A 23530-nucleotide genomic window follows, 5' to 3' on the forward strand; every position below is an offset into this window, starting at 1 on the left:
TAGACAATAATCACCAGCAGGAAAGTTAAAATTCAAATATGTATATATAATGCTTAAGAGACCACTCGATTGATTTAACTTGGAGAAATATACCAGCATACTTACAAACACATGCTAGACAGGAAGGATCCACAGCCTTTAAGCAAGGACATCCGACATAGAACTCACCAGCGCCATCTTTCTTTCTTTCTTTTCTTTATTTGGTGTTTAACGTCGTTTTCAACCACGAAGGTTATATCGCGACGGGGAAAGGGGGGTGATGGGATAGAGCCACTTGTCAATTGTTTCTTGTTCACAAAAGCACTAATCAAAAATTTGCTTCAGGGGCTTGCAACGTAGTAGGGGAAAGTCCCCAAATACCGAACGGTTCCTAATACCGAACAGCTGATTTCTCGAAAACAAGAGGTGACTACTCAAATTGGACTGCACGAGGTGATAGAGTACCGTCCCTGATTATCCTGCACCAAAAATCATGGCGGATAAAGGCGGCAAAAAAAAACGGTGAGTGATTTTATGATTTTATGACTCTCAATGCTATTTCGACCCACAGCAGACTAGGATCCTAGTATGAATTTGAGTTGCTTTTTGTGAAAAGTTATGGTTGAAATTAACAGTGTGATCTATCTGCTTGCCAAATATGTCTGTTTGAAAGCATTCGTCTTAGATCTTGCCTGAGCGCCCCGTGGTTTTAAAATAGTTAGGTAGATTTCAATTACCGAACACTCCATGTTTCAAATACCGAACAGTGTTCGGTATTTGAACTTGTGTGTTCGTATTTTGACTCTCTCTCTCTCTCTCTCTCTCTCTCTCTCTCTCTCTCTCTCTCTCTCTCTCTCTCTCTCTCTCTCTCTCTCTCTCTCTCTCTCTCTCTCTCTCTCTCTCTCTCTCTCTCTTCTCTTCTCTTTTTATTTTCTGTGCATGTGTATGCCAGAAGTAGATTTAGTTAGTACAGAGTGATGAGCGTTGTTAATACTTGGTGTACCGGTATATTGTGCAGGGCTACATGGTCAACGCAGTCACTGGCAACAGCCATGGCAGCTGTCATAGACAAGAGACTTGGACTTCGAGCAGCTGCAAGAGCGTATGGAATCCCACCCACAACACTTAAAGATCATCTTGATGGAAAATACGAACATGCCATGGGTGATACAAAACATTTGGGGAGGCCGTCCATTCTTCCCCCAGCAATAGAAAAAGAATTGGTTGACCATATCATTAAATGTGAGAGGATGTTTTTTGGCCTGACCAGAAAAGACGTTATGTCACTTGCATACGAAATAGCGAGCAGAAATGGAATTCAACATATTTTCAATGAAGACAAAAAATCCTCCGAGCCAGCAGGTTCCTCATCTGAAGAAGCAGGACCCCCCTCTGAACCACCAAGACCCTCCGCTGAGCCTGTAGAACCCCCCCTCTGAACAAATAGGACCCCCCTCTGAACAAGCAGGACCCCCCTCTGAACCAGCAAGACCCCTCTCTGGGCGAACTGGACATCCAGTAGACCCACTTTCTGAGCCACCTAGCCCATGCTCTGAGTAAGACATAGGCCTATTTTTGGCACTTCCAAACAAAACAGTTATCCAAACCAATCCCGATGGACGCTGCTTTTTTAGATCCATTGTCATCGGCAACACTCCTGCGTTCCAAACTGCAGAAAGGGACGGTAATGGGTTACCTTCAGAGTGTCACACGAAAATACAAGAACAGATCCAAGCTGATGCTCTAAGACAAAAGATGACCAGTCACATGCTCAGCAACATTGAAGGCTTCCGCGAAGTGTCAGCTGCAATAAACCTTGACATGCCATCATCTTTCGCTTTTTTCTCCCTAGAAGAAAAGATTCTTCACATGGCTCATTCAACTGCTTCAGTGGGAGACATGGACATTTCTGCTACAAGTGAGGTGTTGCAGCAGCCCATCCACATCATCAATGCAGAGTCTGGGAACGTTCTCAAATACGATGACTCTTTGGCTCAACCAGTGACTCTCCTTTACTCACCTCATTATTTTGTTTGTATATTTCGCTGCGAGTCCAGTAGATTAGGTATTACTCTTAGTTTATCATCTCGCATGCAGTCACTCCCTGTTTACTCCACCTCATGGGGACAATGCAGGACACTATGACTGCGTCCTTGAGTCAGCTGTTTCAGTGGCGCTGATTTCTCACAATCCCAGTGTTTCACAACAGAAATTAGCGGCGAAACGAAAATCCAGAAAAACAGAAGCTGAACTTATCACGTCAAGTCCATACAAACGTAAACTTGAAGAGTGGCAGGCAAAACAAAAACCAACAAAGAAAACAAGCAAATCAAAGCCACACAGAGAACACAGAGAAACAGAAAGCTAGAAACAAGAAAACAAGCGTCAGTCTGGTTTTTTGTGCCGAGAATGCACCTGTGAGGACATGATTCAGTGTTTGATGTGCTCAGAATGGGTACATGTGGATTGCGCTGGAACAACAGAAAGCCAAAGAGGGTACTTTTGCGATGTTTGTCAGTCAAAGTAACATTGGTTTTTGCTGTTCGGATTTTGAACCTCTGTGTTCGGAGTTAGGGAACAGGTGTTGTAATTCCGAACATATTCTAAAAAAAATGAATTTAAGATAACTTTCTTTTATGTTGATTTCTGTCCACAAAAAGTGGTATGAATGTTGCTGATCAATTACTTTATTAAAATTCACATTCAAAAACGGTCTGTCTTCTGTTGTTTTTGAGATGATGGCAGATTTGCTTAAGTGTTCGGTATTTGGGGACTTTCCCCTACAATGTATTACCTTACTGGGAGAATGCAAGTTTCCAGTACAAAGGACTTAACATTTCTTACATACTGCTTGACTAAAATCTTTACAAAAATTGACTATATTCTATACAAGAAACATTTAACAAGGGTAAAAAGAGAAACAGAATCCGTTAGTCGCCTCTTACGACATGCTGGGGAGCATCGGGTAAATTCTTCCCCCTAACCCGCGGGGGGTACCAGCGCCATCTATTACAGATTTAAAATGACACACTCAATTCAAAAGACAAACTGAAGCCGTATCATACTCAACACAAAAATCGGCGGCACCAAAAACTGCGGTTGCTTAACATGTCACCTAAATTCAACATCGCAAACAAATGAAATTGTTTAACACATGGCACGAAACTCGACAGCAGACAAAATTGATTCGTGTAATAAATGACACGAAAGTAGACGGCAGACAAAATGGTGTAATTTCATAAATAATACAAAAATCGGTGAGAAAAAAAATGGAGTCGTTTCATAAATGACACGAACATCGGCGGTAGAAAGAAAGGGTCGGTTTATATTTGACACGAAACTCAGCGCCAGACAAAATGGTGTCGTTTTATAAATGACACGAAAATCGGCGGCAGAAAGAAAGAGTCGGTTCATATATATTTGACACGAAACACGGTGACTGACAAAATGAAGTCAATATGACACGAAACTCGGCGATAGACAAAATGGTGTCGATTCATAAATGACACCAAAATCGGCGACAGACAAATTGAAATCGTTTCATAGAGTGACACAAAACTTGGTTGCCGATAAACTGACACTTACATGAATGAAACGAAACTAGGCGGCAGCCAAAATGGATGTGTTTCACCCATGTTCCACAAGTCGGCAACAGAAAAATTGGAGTCGTGTCATACATCACACGAAACTCGATTGTTTGACTAACTGAAACTGTTCCATAGTGGACTGGGTGGCCGAGTGGTAACGCACTTGCGCTCGGAATCGAGAGGTTGCGTGTTCGACCCTGGGTCGGGCCGCTATTTTCTCCCCCCTTTCCTAACCTAGATGGTGGGTTCAAGTGCTAGTCTTTCGGATGAGACGAAAAACCGAGGTCCCTTCGTGTACACTATATTGGGGTGTGCACGTTAAAGATCCCACGATTGACAAAAGGGTCTTTCCTGGCAAAATTGTATAGGTATAGATAAAAATGTCCATCAAATACCCGTGTGACTTGGAATAAAGGCCGCGAAAGGTGAACATTCGCCTAACAGGCTTGAGGTTTGCTGGTCGATGTGAATGCGTGATATATTGTGTAAAAAATTCCATCTCACACGGCATAAAAGCGCTTTGAACTTCGGATAAGGCGCTATATAAATAAAGAGAATTATTATTAATTATTATTTATTATAAATATAAATGTGCCACACAACTCAGCAGGTAAATCCGAATCGCTTCATATATGACAAGAAAATCGGCGACGCGACATCGGTCCATAGGTGATACCAAGCCCGACAGTTGAAGTCTTTTCATTGAAAAAAAGCGCACACAGTCTGATATAACTGCAAAGTGAAATAGTTCTGAAGTTTCTTACTAAGTTAGATGGGACGGATAAATAAAGTCTCGGTCGGGAATGGTCACCAACACGCACTCATTTTCACGGCCATTGGTCCTTTGGGGGGGAGGGGGAGGGGGGGGGGTCTTAAAGGAGAGGGAGCACGTCTTATTTTGGGGGAGAGATCTTAAAATGGGGTCTTTATCTGAAGACCACTGGAAAGCGATGTGTGCTTATAGACACATATCTGATTATTTAAAAATGAAAGGGTAATATGAACAATTCTATACAACAACAATCTGCATCTAGAGTCATTTGTTCTGGCTGTCTGTCACTGTATAGTCAGTGTCTGCTTTAACAAGCGATTAGGTTATCGTGCGGACAGGTGAGGCCGACATGCACAGCCGTACGCGGCTCAGCTTCAATTGAATCATATAGTTTAAATTGCAAACTACAAAACGCCCCCCAAAATTGTTTTGGTTTTCTTGCATCGAATCTATTCTACATCACTGTTTACACGAAAAAAATCCACCGTCGAACAAAACTACAAGGAAGTCTAGCGCCTTGACAAATATACGCAACGCGAACCCGAACGCGTCCAAGCAAAGACCACACAAACTTGATCTTTGCAGCGAAGAGGGGAACACTTACTTGTGATTTTACGCCCATCCTGGTATTCTTGAGTCCTCGATCCACCGGACTCCTGACAGGAGACCTGGGCTATTCAAACGGCTCGCTGATTGAAATTCATTCAAATAAATCCAAAAACAATGAGACTGCCAACGTTCCAAAATTCAGAATCAAAAATCAAGATATCGAATATATCGACCCAACGGTCTTTTTATTGCACAGACAAAGAATCAGTCACAAAAACTTATCTTGATGGAATCTTCGGCCGCTTGCCAGGAAGCTTAAAGACCGTTGGGTCGATATATTTGTGACTATAACGTATTCTTTTGTCAATAAAAAACGTTCCAACAACTTACCTTTCCTGTTTTTTATTCTAAAATTTATTGAACTATTTGGCATAGTTTCGGAGCAGTTTTGACCAAATCATTGCAGGCGTTTAGACATTAAAGTACAGCAAAAGTCCCTTGAATTTGTTAAGGTCCAAATTATCAGAAAACTTTCCAAAATGGCGCCTTCAGTATAATATCTTTAATGCGGTTTGTCAGTTCGCATCTCCTGCCAAAATGTAGTGAGATTAGCATTTAATGTGATGTAGTGAGATTAGCATTTAATGTGATGTAGTGAGATTAGCATTTAATGTGATGTAGTGAGATTAGCATTTAATGTGATGTAGTGAGATTAGCATTTAATGTGATGTAGTGAGATTAGCATTTAATGTGATGTAGTGAGATTAGCATTTAATGTGATGTAGTGAGATTAGCATTTAATGTGATGTAGTGAGATTAGCATTGAATGTGATGTAGTGAGATTAGCATTGAATGTGATGTAGTGAGATTAGCATTTAATGTGATGTAGTGAGATTAGCATTTAATGTGATGTAGTGAGATTAGCATTTAATGTGATGTAGTGAGATTAGCATTTAATGTGATGTAGTGAGATTAGCATTGAATGTGATGTAGTGAGATTAGCATTTAATGTGATGTAGTGAGATTAGCATTTAATGTGATGTAGTGAGATTAGCATTTAATGTGATGTAGTGAGATTAGCATTTAATGTGATGTAGTGAGATTAGCATTTAATGTGATGTAGTGAGATTAGCATTTAATGTGATGTAGTGAGATTAGCATTTAATGTGATGTAGTGAGATTAGCATTTAATGTGATGTAGTGAGATTAGCATTTAATGTGATGTAGTGAGATTAGCATTTAATGTGATGTAGTGAGATTAGCATTTAATGTGATGTAGTGAGATTAGCATTTAATGTGATGTAGTGAGATTAGCATTTAATGTGATGTAGTGAGATTAGCATTTAATGTGATGTAGTGAGATTAGCATTTAATGTGATCGCGTTAAGACCGGCAAGCAAACTACACAATGGGATAGAAAGAACTCTCGCTCTTGTCGAAACTACTAATTCAAACTGCCATGTTGGCTTTTGATGAAATGATTAGTTCACGTGCGGGACCTAATCGGGTACCTCCGCCTCGATGGGCTTACTTCGGCTTTCTCCGTCTTACGCTAACCTACCAGTCAATGATAAAAAAAAAGGTACTAATTCGTCGCACAACTGCAGAGTTGGTCTCCTTTTCTTAACGGATAGATGCCTATAGCGTGGATAAAAGTCCAGGGGAGGTATGTCTTTGCAGATTTAAGTGATCTTCGCTGTTCTTTTAATCCTCAGACTAGGGCTTACAGCCTCTAGGCCACACAAGAGGTGTGTCTGTGCAGATGTAGTTGATCGTCACTATCCCTTTAATCTTCAGATTAGGGCTTACAGCCTCTAGGCCACACGGGACAGTCGGATCTACTTTTTGGAGCGTAGTCTCTGCGGTGGTCTCGTCTGCGGTGGTCTAGCTGTCTGCCGTGGTCTAGTTGTCTGCCATGGTCTAGTTGTCTGCCATGGTCTAGCTGTCTGCCATGGTCTAGCTGTCTGCCATGGTCTAGTTGTCTGCCATGGCCGTCTAGCAGTATGGTGTAGATAGACCCTTTGATTCCTTGCAGCGTCTGGGCGTCAGATTTGTAAGCGATGTGATCCTTCCCGTACAGCATTTTTTCCGCCACGTCTCGACCAATCGCCAGCATTTTATTTTTATCCGAAGCAGGCCCGCAGTAAAATATCAGCACGCCCTTATCGCCGCTACGTTCGGGCCTCGGTGATGCGGTGCTGACTTTCATCCCGTTAATGCCCGGTAGATGCCCGGACCTGTACATATCCCGGGCACGTTCCCAGGCTTCGTCGAGCTCGCGGGGAGTTCTATAGAACATCATCCACTTGCCCGATTCTGTGAGAGGGTAGTCGTTGTTGTCTAGGTTTTCTTGACGGAATTCCCAGATCCATCGCTCTGTTGTGATGGAACTTGGAGTTGCTTCCCTTCCACCTTCAGCCATATTGGCGGTTCTCATCTGCGACCTAAGTGGTCCAGCTGAAAATTATGATTATGATAAAAATAATAATGGTAATATGTAGCTTTTTTGACACTTTTTTTTACTTTTTTCTCTTTTGTTCTGTCTTTTTTCGGGAGGGGGGGGGGGGGGGGGTTCTTCTTGAAGCCTTTGAGTATGTTCCATCAGAATGAGGTTTAGGGGTCGAGTGACCATCAATCTTTTTTCTCCCAGCTATGGCAGTCACGGTGCACGCTGTAGGAGTGGTCATTGTGGTTAGAAACAATCTGACAATGTCCATTCAGCGTCACAATTGAAGGTAACTGCACGTATTCCCATAACCATATCTGATCGTATGGGAGCAAGATGTTAAAGCCCCAGTCTGTCTCAAATGGTTTACAGAACGATTTAAATCTTCTCACGAAAAAAGTAGTTAAAACCTTATGGAAAACACTTGGAATTGCATTTAAAGGCACAATAAGCCTCCCGTGAACCATCACAGATACGGTCAGGCTTTTACACACAGTACAAACACCCTTTCATTTCAACACTCACCGATTGAGAACATCCTAGGTGCCCTCCGTAAAGAGCGAACATATTTTCAAAGAATTTATTTTTGCGTGGTTCCCCTGAGCCATCGTGAACCCGTGTGATCCAGTTTCCCTTTTTCACAATGTAGTCGTCAGTTAGTCATTTGAATGCGACTCGATGTGAGCTTATCTACAATAGCACGTTTTTATGCACGAAACAAACGGCTGTGGTTCACAAGAACTCTAGCGATGGCTTTTGACTGTTGAGAGGAACGGCGATATGCATAAACCGTCGTCTGCTACGACCCTTGCGTGACCCTGCTTCCGGGCTTTTCTTTTTTCAAACTTTCACAACTTCGAATTGTACTGATCTTGTCTTGATGAAAAAAGAATTCTTTTATGATTAAAGAATGTTTGTGTAACAAGCTGTCAATTTATTATTTAGATTTTAAAAGTTAGGTCTAGCGCAAAAACGCACCACGGTCCAAAAACATTCTGATAATCATCGATCCACGGCTATGGCCAGTTTACATCGATAGAATGAGACCCGAAGGGAAGTAACTCATTTTTGACCTGAGTTCAGGATGGGTCCAAAAAGTGTTCGAGACAATCTGCAAAATTAATTCTTTAAAAATTGCTCGCTCTTTACGTAGGGCACCTAGGATGTTCCCGTTTGGTGAGCGTTCAAATGGAAGGGTGTTTGTACTGTGTGTAAAAGCCTGACAGTATCTGTGATGGTTTACGGGAGGCTTACTGTCCGGGCGTGATTTCCGGTATTGAATATTCATAACAGCCGTCCAGCACCAAAACGAGGCGCCATTGTTGTAGAGGACCAAGTCCACGAAAATAAATTCTTTGAAAATTTCTCACGCTCGACAGAAAGCAGCCAGGATGTTCTCGTTCGGTGAGCGTTCAAATGGAAGTATGCTTGTACTGTATGTAGACGCTCGGGGAGCTCTGTGATGGTTTACGGGAGGCTTACTGTGCCTTTAACAGTGACACAGTTCGTTTGAATGAATACTTAGCTTGCGTAAACCACACACAAGATTTCGTGGTTTATTTTACCCCTGAGCCATCGTGGACCCGTGTCGCACGCTTTTCACAATTTCGTCGTCAGTTTGTGATTTCAATGCGACTCTCTGTATGTGCAATAGCACGTTATTGTGTGCCTCTGAATCTAAAATGCAACAAACGACTGCGAGTCACACGAACTTATCGGCGGCGGTTGGCTTCAAATAAGTAAGCGATATGCAGAAAATTCGTCTACTTGGGGAAACACGACCTTGCGTCACGTGCTTCCGGGCTCCTTTTTACATTTAGTCAAGTTTTGACTAAATGTTTTAACATAGAGGGGGAATCGAGACGAGGGTCGTGGTGTATGTGTGTGTGTACGTGTGTGTCTGTCTGTCTGTCTGTCTGTGCGTGTGTGTGTGTAGAGCGATTCAGACTAAACTACTGGACCGATCTTTATGAAATTTTAAATGAGAGTTCCTGGGAAAGATATCCCCGGACGTTTTTTTCTTTCTTTCGATAAATGTCTTTGATGACGTCATATCCGGCTTTTTGTAAAAGTTGAGGCGGCACTGTCACACCCTCATTTTTCAATAAAATTGATTGAAATTTTGGCCAAGCAATCTTCGACGAAGGCCGGACTTCGGTATTGCATTTCAGATTGGTGGCTTAAAAATTAATTAATGACTTTGGTCATTAAAAATCTGAAAATTGTAAAAAAAAAAATAATTATAAAACGATCCAAATTTACGTTCATCTTATTCTTCATCATTTCCTGATTCCAAAAACATATAAATATGTTATATTTGGATTAAAAACAAGCTCTAAAAATTAAAAATATAAAAATTATGATCAAAATTACATGTTCGAAATCAATTTAAAAACACTTTTATCTTATTCCTTGTCGGTTCCTGATTCCAAAACCATATAGATATGATATGTTTGGATTAAAAACACGCTCAGAAAGTTAAAACGAAGAGAGGTACAGTAAAGCGTGCTATGAAGCACAGCGCAACCGCTACCGCGCCAAACAGGCTCGTCACTTTCACTGCCTTTTGCACTAGCGGCGGACTACGTTCAGTTTCATTCTGTGAGTTCCACAGCTTGACTAAATGTAGTAATTTCGCCTTACGCGACTTGTTTCTTGTTACATTTAGTCAAGTTTTGACTAAATGTTTTAACGTAGAGGGGGGAATCGAGACGAGGGTCGTGGTGTATGTGTGTGTGTGTGTGTGTCTGTCTGTGTGTGTGTGTGTGTGTGTGTGTGTGTGTGTGTGTGTGTGTGTGTGTGTGTGTGTGTGTGTGTGTGTAGAGCGATTCAGAGAAAACTACTGGACCGATCTTCATGAAACTTGACATGAGAGATCCTGAGTATGGTACTTGACATGAGAGATCCTGAGTATGGTATCTCCAGACATTTTTTCATTTTTTTTATAAATAGCTTTGATGACGTCATATCCGGCTTTTTGTGAAAGTTGAGGCGGCACTGTCACGCTCTCATATTTCAACCGGTGAAAATTGGTTGAAATTTTGGTCAAGTAATCTTCGACGAAGCCCGGACTTTGGTATTGCATTTCAGCTTGGAGGCTTAAAAATTAATTAATGAGTTGCTCATTAAAGTTGTCATTAAAATCGATTTTTCGCAAACAGATTTCAAATTGATTGCATCGTATTCTTCATCATATTCTGAATCTAAAAATATATACATATGTCATGTCTACTCTTAAAATGTGATCACAATTAACGAAAATAGATTAATTAGTCTTACGATAAAAATGTAAGAAATCGATCCAAAAATGATTTCATCTTATTCTTTATCATTTCCTGATTCCAAAAACATAAAGATATATGATAGGTTGTATTCAAAACAAGCTCCGAAAGTTAACAAGAATACAGAAAAGCGCGCTTTTCTGCTTAGCATAATTTCACTGCGTTTTGCACGTGAAAGGTGAGCGATTTCCTTCTCGCGGGGGATTGACGAAGCTGTTCTGTCTTGGTGAAAAACTACAGTGCGTTCAGTTTCATTCCGTGAGTTCGACAGCTTGACTAAATGTAGTAATTTCGCCTTCCGCGACTTGTTTAATTAATACTTTCGAAACTTCGAGTTGTACTGATCTTGTCTTGATGAAAAAAGAAATCTTTTATGATTTTAAGAATGTTTGTGTTACAAGCTGTCAATTTATCAATTAGATTTTAAAAGTTAGTTCTAGCGCCAAAACGAGGCGTCCGATTGTGGTACTAGACAATCCGGTTGGCCATGCAAAAATAAATTCTTTGAAAAATGCTCGCTCTTTACGGAGGGCATCTGGGATGTTCTCAAGCGGTGAGTGTTTAAACGAAAGGGTGTTTGTACTGTGTGTAAAAGCCTGGCAGTGTGCCTTTAAGAGATCTCAGCCAGCTCTAGGTGGTGCCCATCTCCTCTCCCTCGCCGTCTTTGCCTTCCCTGGCCCAAAATAGGGCCAGGTACCAACTTCTAGCTGGGTGGACTGGAGAGAGCTCGGGAAACTTGGGTATTTGTGTCCACCCCGTGTAGGGGACGAACCCATGGCACGAACCTCCAGAGGCAAGCGCTCGATCTAACCACTATGCCACACCGGCTCTCAAACGTCACAAACGCCCCAGAAAAGAATGCTTTCAATCAAGACATTGGTTCTATCACTGATTCTATTTGTTTTATTTTACCTGTTATCTTTCACGGACACAGGCTTTGTTGAACGTGTGATTCAATTCCGGTGACGGGCCGGCTAGGCAACTCTGAATTACGAAGTAACTGAGTGGTTGTGTGGATGTTCTTGAACTCAGTGCACTGACGCAATGACCCAGATGAGAGAGACAGACAGATAGATAGAGAGAGAGAGAGTCAGAGAGAGAGAGAGAGACAGAGACAGACAGACAGAGAGACACACACACACACACACACACACACACACACACACACACACACACAGACTGAGACTGATAGTGGCGGAGAGAGAGAGGATTTCACCCACCTTCAGGCAATGTGCGACTGCACAACTAACACAACGAAACACCTCAGTTGAAACAAAAGTTGTACGGCGGCGTTAATTTATTCAGTCACTAATTATGTTATGACGTCATTGAAAACCGTGTTTTATTGTCGAAATGCAAGAACCCTGACGTAATATGTTACTAGGGATTCTGGGAGAATCATGGTGGAATAAAAGCACGCCATCCGTCCATGCTGTCTGTGTCTGCTTCATTTACTACCAGTTTGTTTATATTCGTGACCGTCCAACACGACGAGAACACGACATGGTGTCACAAGTGGCTGGTAGCGAAGCAGTGAGTGTGAAAAACTTCACGGAGGTCACCAGGGCATCGTAAAGTGCAGAGCGCTGGCAAGATCTTCAGTGTGGTGGCCACTTTCCACAGACATAAAAGTCATGATAGAAGAATGTGCAACTTGCGTGAAGGAGCGCAAACCACCACCAGAACCATTGCAACCTACACCAGTGCCAGATTATTTATGGCAGAAAGTGGGTGCTGACTTGGTGGACTGGCGTGGACACGACTACCTTGTGGTTGTGGACTATTTCTCAAGGTAGGGGAAGGGCTCCTAATATGGACCACTTTTTGTTTCATGCTAATAACTAACTTGTTTTCTTGCGAAGAAGTTTCATTTTGTGTTTGGTAGTCCTTCTCTCTTAAGTGAACCGTTAGGCCTAATTAGAGTGAAATAGCTTTGATAGACATTCAGCAAAAATTAAATACAGAAAAAATCACAAAGGGTCCATATTAGGCGCCCAGGCTCCTAATATGGACCAGTGAAGCGGCCTTCACGAATCACTGTCAAAAACCCCCTATACTTCAAAATAACATGATACAACTTATTGTGCATGTCAGACTAATTCAAATATGCTTTAGATTTATCTGTTTCGGGTTGATGAGAGCATTATTTGAAGCACACCAGGAAACTAAAGAAGCATATCAAAAACAGAGTGAAAATAAGTGAAATTATCAACTTCCGCAAAAAGAAGACAATTTGATATATTTTTTTGAAAGCTCGAGGGCTAGTAATAGGTTATTTTCAGCAAGCTTCTTAATGAATTAATGAAAATAGCCTTTAGCTTTTATTTTCTTCGATTTGTTGAAGGTGGTCCATATTAGGGGACTCACACATACTTTGAGATTTTGCTATTATTTTTTGTTTGCAGTAGAAACTCGGGGTCAAAACTGCTAAAATGTAACAAATACGGTCTTAGCTGTCATATATAGCAATTTTTGTGTGATAAAAGCTTTGGCTGTGGACAGAAACGAGTCCGTTTTAGGCGTCAAAGTTAGAGTGAACGCTGCCAAAAGTGAAAAAAAAGATAAAAAGCCTAACGGTTTTAAGGTTTGTGTTTCTGCAACTGTTTTGACATGCGCAAGTTATCCAGATAGGGTGAATACAGCGAATGAAATTGTTTTTAGCGCGCTAGCGCCGTTAGTTTGTCAGATCAAGAGGTGGTCCATATTAGGAGCCGGTCCATATTAGGAGCCCTTCCCCTACATAAAAATGGCTCTAGCCTACTACGTTCGACCACCAGTGAAACTGTCATCCAACACCTGAAGAGCATCATGTCCAGGCATGGAATCCCGGAAGTCATGATGACGAACAATGGCCCTCAGTTTGACGCTGACAAGTTTTCAAGGTTCGCTGAAGAATATGGCTTCATCTATGAAACCAGTAGTCCACGGTATCCGCAAGCCAACGTTGAAGCTGAACAAGCAGTGCAGACCCTGAAGCAGCTGCTCCTGAAAGCTGAAGATCCGGACGTGGCCATGTTGAACTACAGAGCGACACCTCTGCAGTGCGGTTTCAGTCCAGCGGAAAGACTTATGGGACGTCGTTTGAGAACCAAGGTCCCTGCCGTTCCCAACCTGCTTATTCCAGAGGGCCAAAGTTCCACGACATGCGGTCAGCCCATGTCCAGCAGAAAGAGGTACAGAAGAGAAACCATGACAAGCGACCTCAACCCCTTCCTACCCTCAAGCCAGGAGAAGGTATGTGGCTGAAAACACCTACGGAAAAAGAAACCGTCATCCTGCGACCAGTTCCTCCGAGGTCATACGAACTACAGACGAAGACGGGCATCCAGAGAAGAAATCGCCGACACCTCAACAGACGTCTGAGTGATGCACCAACCCCACAGCAGTCACCAGACAAGACGTCAACAACCATTCCTCCTGATGCCGGACGCCCAGGACATCGCGGGGAGGATGGTGGTTTTCCTGATCCGTCCTCAGAACAAAGGGAGACAGATTCTCCGTCTGAGGGATTGCCCAGTGAACGGCCTGTGACCACAAGAAGCGGTCGCGTGGTCAAGCAGCTTAAACATTCTTGATCTGTGACTTATGGTTATGTTTAATCAGTGTGAAAGAAGCACAGGAATGTTATCTTTTGTTGAAGTTGCTGGGTGGCCGAGTGGTAACGCACTTGCGCTCGGAAGCGAGAGGTTGCGAGTTCGACCCTGGGTCAGGGCGTTAGCAATTTTCTCCCCCCTTTCCTAACCTAGGTGGTGGGTTCAAGTGCTAGTCTTTCGGATGAGACGAAAAACCGAGGACCCTTCGTGTACACTACATTGGGGTGTGCACGTGAAAGATCCTACGATTGACAAAAGGGTCTTTCCTGGCAAAATTGTATAGGCATAGATAAAAATGTCCACCAAAATACCCGTGTGACTTGGAATAATAGGCCGTGAAAAGTAGGATATGCGCCAGCGCTCATTGGTCTAAAACATATGTAAATATTGTGCGGCAAAGGGAAGCTACCCACGGGAGTTTTCACTTTCGGTATCAGTGAAGAACCGTTTGCCACTTCATTCAAAATGAGGAAAACGTTTCAGTCGACCAATGAAAATAATCATCGAATATCCTCTTATTAACCAATGAGCGCTGGTATGCATATTCGGTGCGGATGCATAATTAGACGAGGTGTGGATATTAGCGGCTCGCAAACGAAGATTCGTCCAAATGATGGTTAAAAACAACCTGCAGCGAACGGAAGCTGAAAACTAAAGGTGCATATAGTTCAAACAATCATTCAACTGTATTTATTTGACCTTACACAGACTGTAGGAAGAGGCAAGCCGTCTTGAACAATATTTTTCCCCAGGAAGCGACTCCAAGAACACAGAAGACTCGAAGGTGAGTGACGTACCTTGTAGTCTTTCTGTGATAGTAGTAGTCCAGTGGACGACACCTTCGCCTGTGGTCTGATTCGTTCAAACAACAACAAATCTCAATTTCAACCAATCCAACACCGCGGTTGGCTCCCGACAGGTTGGTAACTTTCTCGTGCACCTCGGCCCTGCTTACTTTGAAACACCAATTTTGACATTATTTCAAACCTGTTATATTAAAATTGTCCGCCAAATTTTCATTTGCTTTAAGGGTACGCTTATAAGCCTAGCTTGTTGTGCTCCATTTTCCTAATTTCATGTATGCGGCTATAGTTCCAACGAAATTTATTGAATAAACTTGTTCAAACCAAACACCACGACGTTTGATATGTACAACAAGCTGCTGTGAGTTGCACCATTAACCATTCACAAGTCACATGCATTGTGACCTTTTGGTATCAAGTATGACGAGGCTGTGACTGAGCAGTTCTGGTTTGATAGAGGCGTGTATATGAACTGCTAAAAGTACGTAAAAACTACAAGCGGATTAACATAGTAATAATTATCATAATAATAATCATAATAATAATTTTCAAAAAAATTGGGTGTTTTTTTTTTAATCAAATTAACTTTATTATCTCACATGGAGAAATTGCAGTGGTGGTGCATTTAACATAAAGACAAACGAAACACCACAACGTGCAACATTAATATTATATTTAACACTACACTAATCGTCATAAAACAAGAGGCGAAGCCTTCAAGGCTCACGTAAGAAATCGACAAACAGTAACACAAACTCAATCACTCCGTCACACACACACACACACAGTACACACACACACACACACACACACACACACACACACACACACACACACACACACACACAGAAAGAGCATAGGTGAAACTGTGCAAGAAAGCGAGACACTAGATCTAGATCTGTCTGTCTGCATGTAGCCTACTTACATGGACACGACTGCCAAATAGTCTCGGCCCGCTCAAAATAACAATCACCGAGACTTTCAGTAATTCCATCGCGTGACGTCTAACCCTCGTACGTCATAATGTGACGTCAATGTAATATGACGTCTTCAAATGTTAAAGTTTCTACCACAGACATACATACATACATACGCACGCACGCACGCACGCACGCACAGACAGACAAAAGTTAGCATCGCATAGGCTACACTTCGTGAGCCAAAAACCTGTACACATTTATTTACCTGTAGAACTTTGTGATGCGGCCAGTTATAGTAAACCCAAGTATAATGCCAGAAAGGTAATTCATTCCCCTACCTTTTCAAACAAAGAGTTTCATTTTTCATTAATTAGTGCTTATGCAGTGTACCGGAGACCTAGGACACCCCCCAAAAGCAAATTCGCAAAAGCAAATTTGCAGACACTAAAATACACAAAAAATCAAAAGAAGCAAGAGTGACCCTGTTTTTGATCTCAGATTAAAAAACAACTTATTTTCTACCCATACAAATTGATTTGGTTCAGCTGTTGTGCCTAGCAGTGTTGTTTTGCCATTTTGAAGAAGACAGGTGTCAGCCTCGACAGAAGCCGTAAAAGGCCTGTTTTGGCGTCATTTCTTGTGGGCTATGTGTGTAAAAACCCTATTGTTTTGTAATGGCTATTTGGATTGCTTTTAAATTTGACATGAGTATTGACAACACGATTGACCAATAGTGTGTAAAATATCATGGCGCTTTGATGAGTTTCTTGGACGAACTGGAACTTTTCAGAAAAGATTTATTAAATTGTAATAACTTTGTACAGTATTGTTGCACAAATTCAGCATTTTGCACACTTCAACGCAAAGGAATGTTACAATTGGGGATCAATTTTCATTGGTACAGAAGCAACAACGCGCTTGGGTGGTGGAGAAATGTGATATCGTTTTTGAGACATGTCTGTAATCACTTGCTGACAGTCAGCATACTAGAACTAACGGTTTTATTACCAGCTTATTTCAACCAAATATTAAGCGAAGCGGCCATGTGAATACGATTTGAAGGAATAGCCAAAATGAAGACGGGGTTGACAGAGGTTCGCTACCTCACTCACGTGACCACATGCAGCCAATCACACACCTGACCTCATGAATATTCACATCTGAAGAGTAATTACACGAAAATCGCTCAGAACTCAATAGGCCTTTCGCTTCGCATTTTCTTTATCCAAGAGAAAGGAACAGATTTAGAATCAACCTTAGACAGTGGGGAAAAGATGTCAAACTATATTTGACGTCAACTGATTTATGCAAATTCATTTGATTCTTTAGAACTTTGACCACGCAATTTTCAATCGAGCTCAACACAGCATGTCATTCCGAGAAGGTGGGTGTTGCATTACCATTCTGTCCGCACACACCCAACGACAAAATTGGCTTTTCGGTATTTAAACATGGTAAAGCATTTCATTGTTAAAAAAAAAGTGTCGTTCATTAGAATAAGTCATCCTTATATGTTTAATTCCAAATTTTAGTTTGTCTTAGTTATTTTTAGAGTGATAAACAAAAAAGGGTTCCGACTTGACCGTTATAACATTTGGCGGGTCACCTAGAATCGGCCCTGATTGGTCAAATAGACATATGGGGCACTAGAATGATAATTAAAAAATATATCTTACTCACTACTCAGTAATTGCATGCGACGCCAAAAACGAAACAGATAGATAAGGTAAGATATGTGCTTTGTTTAATTTGCCCCCCTACCCCCCACCCCCCTCGTGGTTGATATTTATAAAAATTACTACTTCGTCGCAAAACTGCAGTGTTGGACTACTTTTCTTAACGGATAGATGCATGTAGCGTGGATAGGCCCAGGGGAGGTATGTCTTTGCAGATTTAGTTGATCGTCACTGTCACTTTAATCTTCAGAGTAGGGCTTACAGCCTCTAGGCCACACAAGAGGTATGTCTGTGCAGATTTAGTTGATCGTCACTGCCCCTTTAATCTTCAGATTAGGGCTTACAGCCTCTAGGCCACACGGGACAGTCGGATCTACTTTTTGGTGCGTAGTCTCTGCGGTGGTCTCGTCTGCGGTGGTCTGGCTGTCTGCCATGGTCTAGTGGTCTGCCATGGCCGTCAAGCTGTATGGTGTAGATAGACCCTTTGATTCCTTGCAGCGTCTGGGCGTCAGTTTTGTAAGCGATGTGAGCCTTCCCGTACCGCATCTTTTCCGCCACGTCTCGACCAATCGCCAGCATTTTATTTTTATCCGAGGCAGGCCCGCAGTAAAATATCAGCACGCCCTGATTGGTGCGGTTTTCGGGCGATGGATATGCGGTGCTGACTTTCATCCCGCAAATGCTCGGTAGTTGCCCGGACCTGTACATATCCCGGGCACGTTCCCAGGCTTCGTCGAGCTCGCGGAGAGCGTAGAACATCATCCACTTGCCCGATTCTGTGAGAGGGTAGTCGTTGTTGTCTCGGTTTTCTTGACGGAATTCCCAGATATATTCCTCAGTTGTTGTGGAACTTGGAGTTGCTTCCCTTCCACCTTCAGCCATTTTGGCGGTTCTGACTTTTTGAGAGAAGTGTTCCCGCTGAAAGTAATAATAATAATAATAAAAATAATTGTCAGTAAGTACTGGTGTCACATGACTGATGCGAAACACTGAATTGATTGGCTAATGGCAATGCGCTTAAAACTGTTAGCGTATTCTTATGCCCTTTGCCACAGCGAGGTTGTGCCCCTTCTCTCGATTTGAGAAGATTCTTCTCATTCTAGTGACATGTACGTTATCTTCTCCACATTACCAAATGGTGATTGACACTAAATTTCCCGCGGCTAAAACCAGAAATGTTTTTCTGACATATTTCATGCGCCTGTACCACAGTGAGGCTATATGCCTCTTCTTTCGATTTGCGAAGATTCTTCTCATCCGCCGTGTTAGTGGCATGTAGCTTATCGTCTCCACATTTCCAAACAATGATGCTTGACACTAACATTTCCCGCGACTAAAAGCAGACGTGTTTTTTTCTGACAGATTGCATGCGCCTGTGCCACAGTGAGGCTTTGTCGACAGATGTCGCGCTAGACCATGCTATTTTAGAAATCGATTGACTGTCCTACGTACATAAAGCAGACAACAACGCCAGTTCAGTACTGAAATGAACGGTTTTCGCATATTTCAAGACAACTACGATGTAAACTAAAGACGCGAAGGCTTCAAAACATGATTACCATGTAACCATAGCACCAACCTCCCAGATGAATGCAGATCAGTACATTGCGAGAAATAACATGCCAACTTTATTTTTTGCGAATGAGGAAACCAACCACTGTGAAATCAGCGGACGTCACTCTGTTGCTTGGGGGTTGTTCCTTGTTTGGGAGCATAGAACATTCTGATACATGTGTTTCTACCAATAATTACCTGAATATTAAAGCAAACCTGTATGCTTACGGGCACATTTAGCATAACTGTAACTCATATTGTAAGTTGCTTATCAATAAAACGGTGCAGAGGGTAATCAAATCGTAGAATGCATGGTCGACGATTAAACGGTCAATACCCCCGACATTTACACACACAAAAGTAGATCTAACTCGACGTGTCCACAATTTATCCAAACGCCAGTAGAAAAATGTGTAGTTTTGATCTATTGTCGTTACTGACAATCTCGTTATTGAAACAATCACAGTGCGCTAAGAGATTTATAGAGCAAATTTTGAAAAGAATTATTGAACTCAGCGCTAGGCGCTTCGTTCAATAATTCATTTTCTCGATTTGGTCTATAAATCTCTTAGCGCACTGTGATGTCTCAATAACTTAAATAATAATACGCACGGATGCTTCAGAAAATATGTTCATGCGAATTACGAAACTTAGCCCACGAAAACGTCATATAATTACGCTATTTCAGTCCAGCCGTATCGGAAAGACAGGTTACAATAAATGAATCAAATAGAAACACGTAAACCAGGGATCAATACCACTTACAAAACAGGCCCTGTACGTGATTGTTGAAACTGATTGGTCAGATACCCCATTCAATTACCCAACCCTCGTTTATATGATTCTTGGCATGTCTTTATATTCAAATTTCTGTATCATAAAGCCGTCTCAGTGTCCGATTGATTTCTGTAATGTTCACACTTGTTTCCGTTTCAACACACTCTAAAAATGTCACAGGCAAAATATTAGCAAACAAAATTGTTCTGTTTTTACATTTAGTCAAGTTTTAACTAAATGTTTTACCGTAGAGGGGGGAATCGAGACGAGGGTCGTGGTGTATGTGCGTGTGTGTGTGTGTCTGTCTGTGTGTGTGTGTGTGTGTGTAGAGCGATTCAGACTAAACTACTGGACCGATCTTTATGTAATTTGACATGAGAGTTCCTGGGTATGATATCCTCACAAGTTTTTTTCATTTTTTTGATAAATGTCTTTGATGACGTCATATCCGGCTTTTCGTGAAAGTTGAGGCGGAACTGTCACGCCCTCATTTTTCAACTAAATTGGTTGAAATTTTGGTCAAGTAATCTTCGACGAAGCCCGGACTTCGGTATTGCATTTCAGCTTGGTGGCTTAAAAATTAATTAATGACTTTGGTCATTACAAATCTGAAAATTGTAAAAAAAATATTTTTTTTATAAAACGATCCAAATTTACGTTCATCTTATTTTCCATCATTTGCTGATTCCAAAAACATATAAATATGTTATATTCGGATTAACAACAAGCTCTGAAAATTAAATATATAAAAATTATTATCAAAATTTTTTTCGGAAATCAATTTCAAAACACTTTCATCTTATTTCTTGTCGGTTCCGGATTCCAAAAACATATAGATATGATATGTTTGAATTAAAAACACGCTCAGAAAGTTAAAACGAAGAGAGGTACAGAAAAGCGTGCTATCCTTCCCAGCGCAACGAATACCCCGCTCTTCTTGTCAATTTCACTGGCACTGCCTTTGCCACGGGCGGTGGAGTGAGGATGCTACGAGTATACGTACGGTCTTGCTGCGTTGCGTTGCGTTCAGTTTCATTCTGTGAGTTCGACAGCTACTTGACTAAATGTTGTATTTTCGCCTTACGCGACTTGTTGTTTTTGTCAATGATAATCAGTAATGTTTAACGCCCTCATGGTAAAACCATTAGGGGCATGTTCCCGGGTTTGACCCCGACTTTAGATGGGGAAAAAAAAGAAGAAACAAGTCGCGTAAGGCGAAAATACAACATTTAGTCAAGTAGCTGTCGAACTCACAGAATGAAACGCAACGCAATGCAATTTTTCAGCAAGACCGTATACTCGTAGCATCGTCAGTCCACCGCTCATGGCAAAAGCAGTGAAATTGACAAGAAGAGCGGGGTAGTAGTTGCGCTGAGAAGGATAGCACGCTTTTCTGTACCTCTCTTCGTTTTAACTTTCTGAGCGTGTTTTTAATCCAAACATATCATATCTTTTTAAATTGATTTCGAAAATTTAATGTTGATAATAATTTTTATATTTTTAATTTTCAGAGGTTGTTTTTAATCCAAATATAACATATTTATATGTTTTTAGAATCAAAAAATGATGGAGAATAAGATGAACGTAAATTTGGATCGTTTTATAAAAAATATATTTTTTTTACAATTTTCAGATTTTTAATTTCCAAAGTCATTAATTAATTTTTAAGCCACCAAGCTGAAATGCAATACCGACGTCCGGGCTTTGTCGAAGATTACTTGACCAAAATTTCAACCAATTTAGTTGAAAAATGAGAGCGTGACAGTGCCGCCTCAACTTTCACGAAAAGCCGGATATGACGTCACCAAAGACATTTATCCAAAAAAAGAAAAAAACATTCGGGGATATCAATCCCAGGAACTCTCATGTAAAATTTCATAAAGATCGGTCCAGTAGTTTGGTCTGAATCGCTCTACACACACGCACGCACACACACACACACATACACCACGACCCTCGTTTCGATTCCCCCTCTATGTTAAAACATTTAGTCAAAACTTGACTAAATGTAACAAAATACAATATTTAGTCAAGTAGCTGCCATTTTTCAGCAAGACCGTATACTCGTAGCATCGTCAGTTCACCGCTCACGGCAAAGGCAGTGAAATTGACAAGAAGAGCGGGGTAGTAGCACGCTTTTCTGTACCTCTCTTTGTTTTAACTTTCTGAGCGTGTTTTTATTCCAAACATATCATATCTATATGTTTTTGGAATCAGGAACCGACAAGGAACAAGATGAAAGTGTTTTTAAATTGATTTGGACAATTTAATTTTGATAATAATTTTTATATATTTAATTTTCAGAGCTTGTTTTTAATCCGAATATAACATATTTATATGTTTTTGGAATCAGCAAATGATGGAAAGTAAGATAAACGTAAATTTGGATCGTTTTATAAATTTTTATTTTTTTTTACAATTTTCAGATTTTTAATGACCAAAGTCATTAATTAATTTTTAAGCCACCAAGCTGAAATGCAATACCGAACCCCGGGCTTCGTCGAAGATTACTTGACCAAAATTTGAACCAATTTGGTTGAAAAATGAGGGCGTGACAGTGCCGCCTCAACTTTCAGGAAAAGCCGGATATGACGTCATCAAAGACATTTATCAAAAAAATGAAAAAAACGTTCGGGGATTTCATACCCAGGAACTCTCATGTCAAATTTCATAAAGATCGGTCCAGTAGTTTAGTCTGAATCGCTCTACACACACACACACACACAGACACACAGACACACACACACACACACACACGCACATACACCACGACCCTCGTTTCGATTCCCCCTCGATGTTAAAATATTTAGTCAAAACTTGACTAAATATAAAAAGAAAACAAGTCGCGTAAGGCGAAATTACTACATTTAGTCAAGCTGTGGAACTCACAGAATGAAACTGAACGCACTGCATTTTTTCACAATGACCGTAGTCCGCCGCTTGTGCAAAACGGAGTGAAACTGACGAGCCTGTTCAGCGCGGTAGTGGTTTCGCTGTGCTGCATAGCACGCTTTTCTTTACCTCTCTTCGTTTTAACTTTCTGAGAGTGTTTGGGGTCCTGATTTGGCCTCTTATGGTCCGCTGGACCCGAAAAGCAACAGCTAACTAACTGAGAGTGTTTTTAATCCAAACATATCATATCTATATGTTTTTGGAATCAGGTACCGACAAGGAATAAGATGAAATTGTTTTTAAATCGATTTCGGAAATTTATTTTTGATCATAATTTTTATATTTTTAATTTTCAGAGCTTGTTTTTAATCTAAATATAACATATTTATATGTTTTTGGAATCAGGAAATGATGAAGAATAAGATGAACGTAAATTTGGATCGTTTTATATAAAAAATATTTTTACAATTTTCAGATTTTTAATGACCAAAGTCATCAATTAATTTTTAAGCCACCAAGCTGAAATGCAATACCGAAGTCCGGCCTTCGTCGAAGATTGCTTGGCCAAAATTTCAATCAATTTGATTGAAAAACAAGTCGCGTAAGGCGAAAATACAACATTTAGTCAAGTAGCTGTCGAACTCACAGAATGAAACTGAACGCATTGCATTTTTTCCGCAAGACCGTACACTCGTAGCATC

At 41.1% G+C, this 23530-nt stretch overlaps 2 protein-coding genes and 1 long non-coding RNA gene across 3 annotated transcripts in view; 1 reads left to right on the forward strand and 2 right to left on the reverse strand.

The window, feature by feature from the left end:
• The first annotated feature begins 327 nt into the window (after nt 1-327).
• LOC138947596 (uncharacterized) lies at nt 328-2975 on the forward strand. Its single transcript, XR_011449726.1, has 2 exons — nt 328-501; nt 998-2975. It is a non-coding gene; the product is annotated as an uncharacterized lncRNA (long non-coding RNA).
• A 3226-nt stretch (nt 2976-6201) lies between these two features.
• Nucleotides 6202-11913, reverse strand: LOC138947597 (uncharacterized). Its single transcript, XM_070319100.1, has 2 exons — nt 11835-11913; nt 6202-7344 (listed from the first exon to the last, which is right to left on the reverse strand). The coding sequence occupies exon 2, from the start codon at nt 7322-7324 to the stop codon at nt 6686-6688; it is 639 nt and encodes a 212-aa protein (XP_070175201.1). The 5' UTR covers nt 7325-7344; nt 11835-11913; the 3' UTR covers nt 6202-6685.
• A 3703-nt stretch (nt 11914-15616) lies between these two features.
• LOC138947598 (uncharacterized) overlaps nt 15617-23530 on the reverse strand; it is a 9403-nt gene continuing 1489 nt past the window's right edge. Inside the window, exon 2 of the mRNA XM_070319101.1 lies at nt 15617-18524. Within this exon, the coding sequence (XP_070175202.1) occupies nt 17940-18488 (549 nt within the window). The 5' untranslated portion in view covers nt 18489-18524 and the 3' untranslated portion in view covers nt 15617-17939. The remainder of the gene's footprint in view (nt 18525-23530) is intronic.

Source organism: Littorina saxatilis, linkage group LG14 (assembly GCF_037325665.1).
Source record: "Littorina saxatilis isolate snail1 linkage group LG14, US_GU_Lsax_2.0, whole genome shotgun sequence".
NCBI classification, from domain to species: Eukaryota; Metazoa; Mollusca; class Gastropoda; order Littorinimorpha; family Littorinidae; genus Littorina; species Littorina saxatilis.

Bases quoted from the DNA above. Each gene is read 5' to 3' on its own strand.
- LOC138947597 (XM_070319100.1), bottom strand. From the start codon at position 7,324: ATGAGAACCGCCAATATGGCTGAAGGTGGAAGGGAAGCAACTCCAAGT.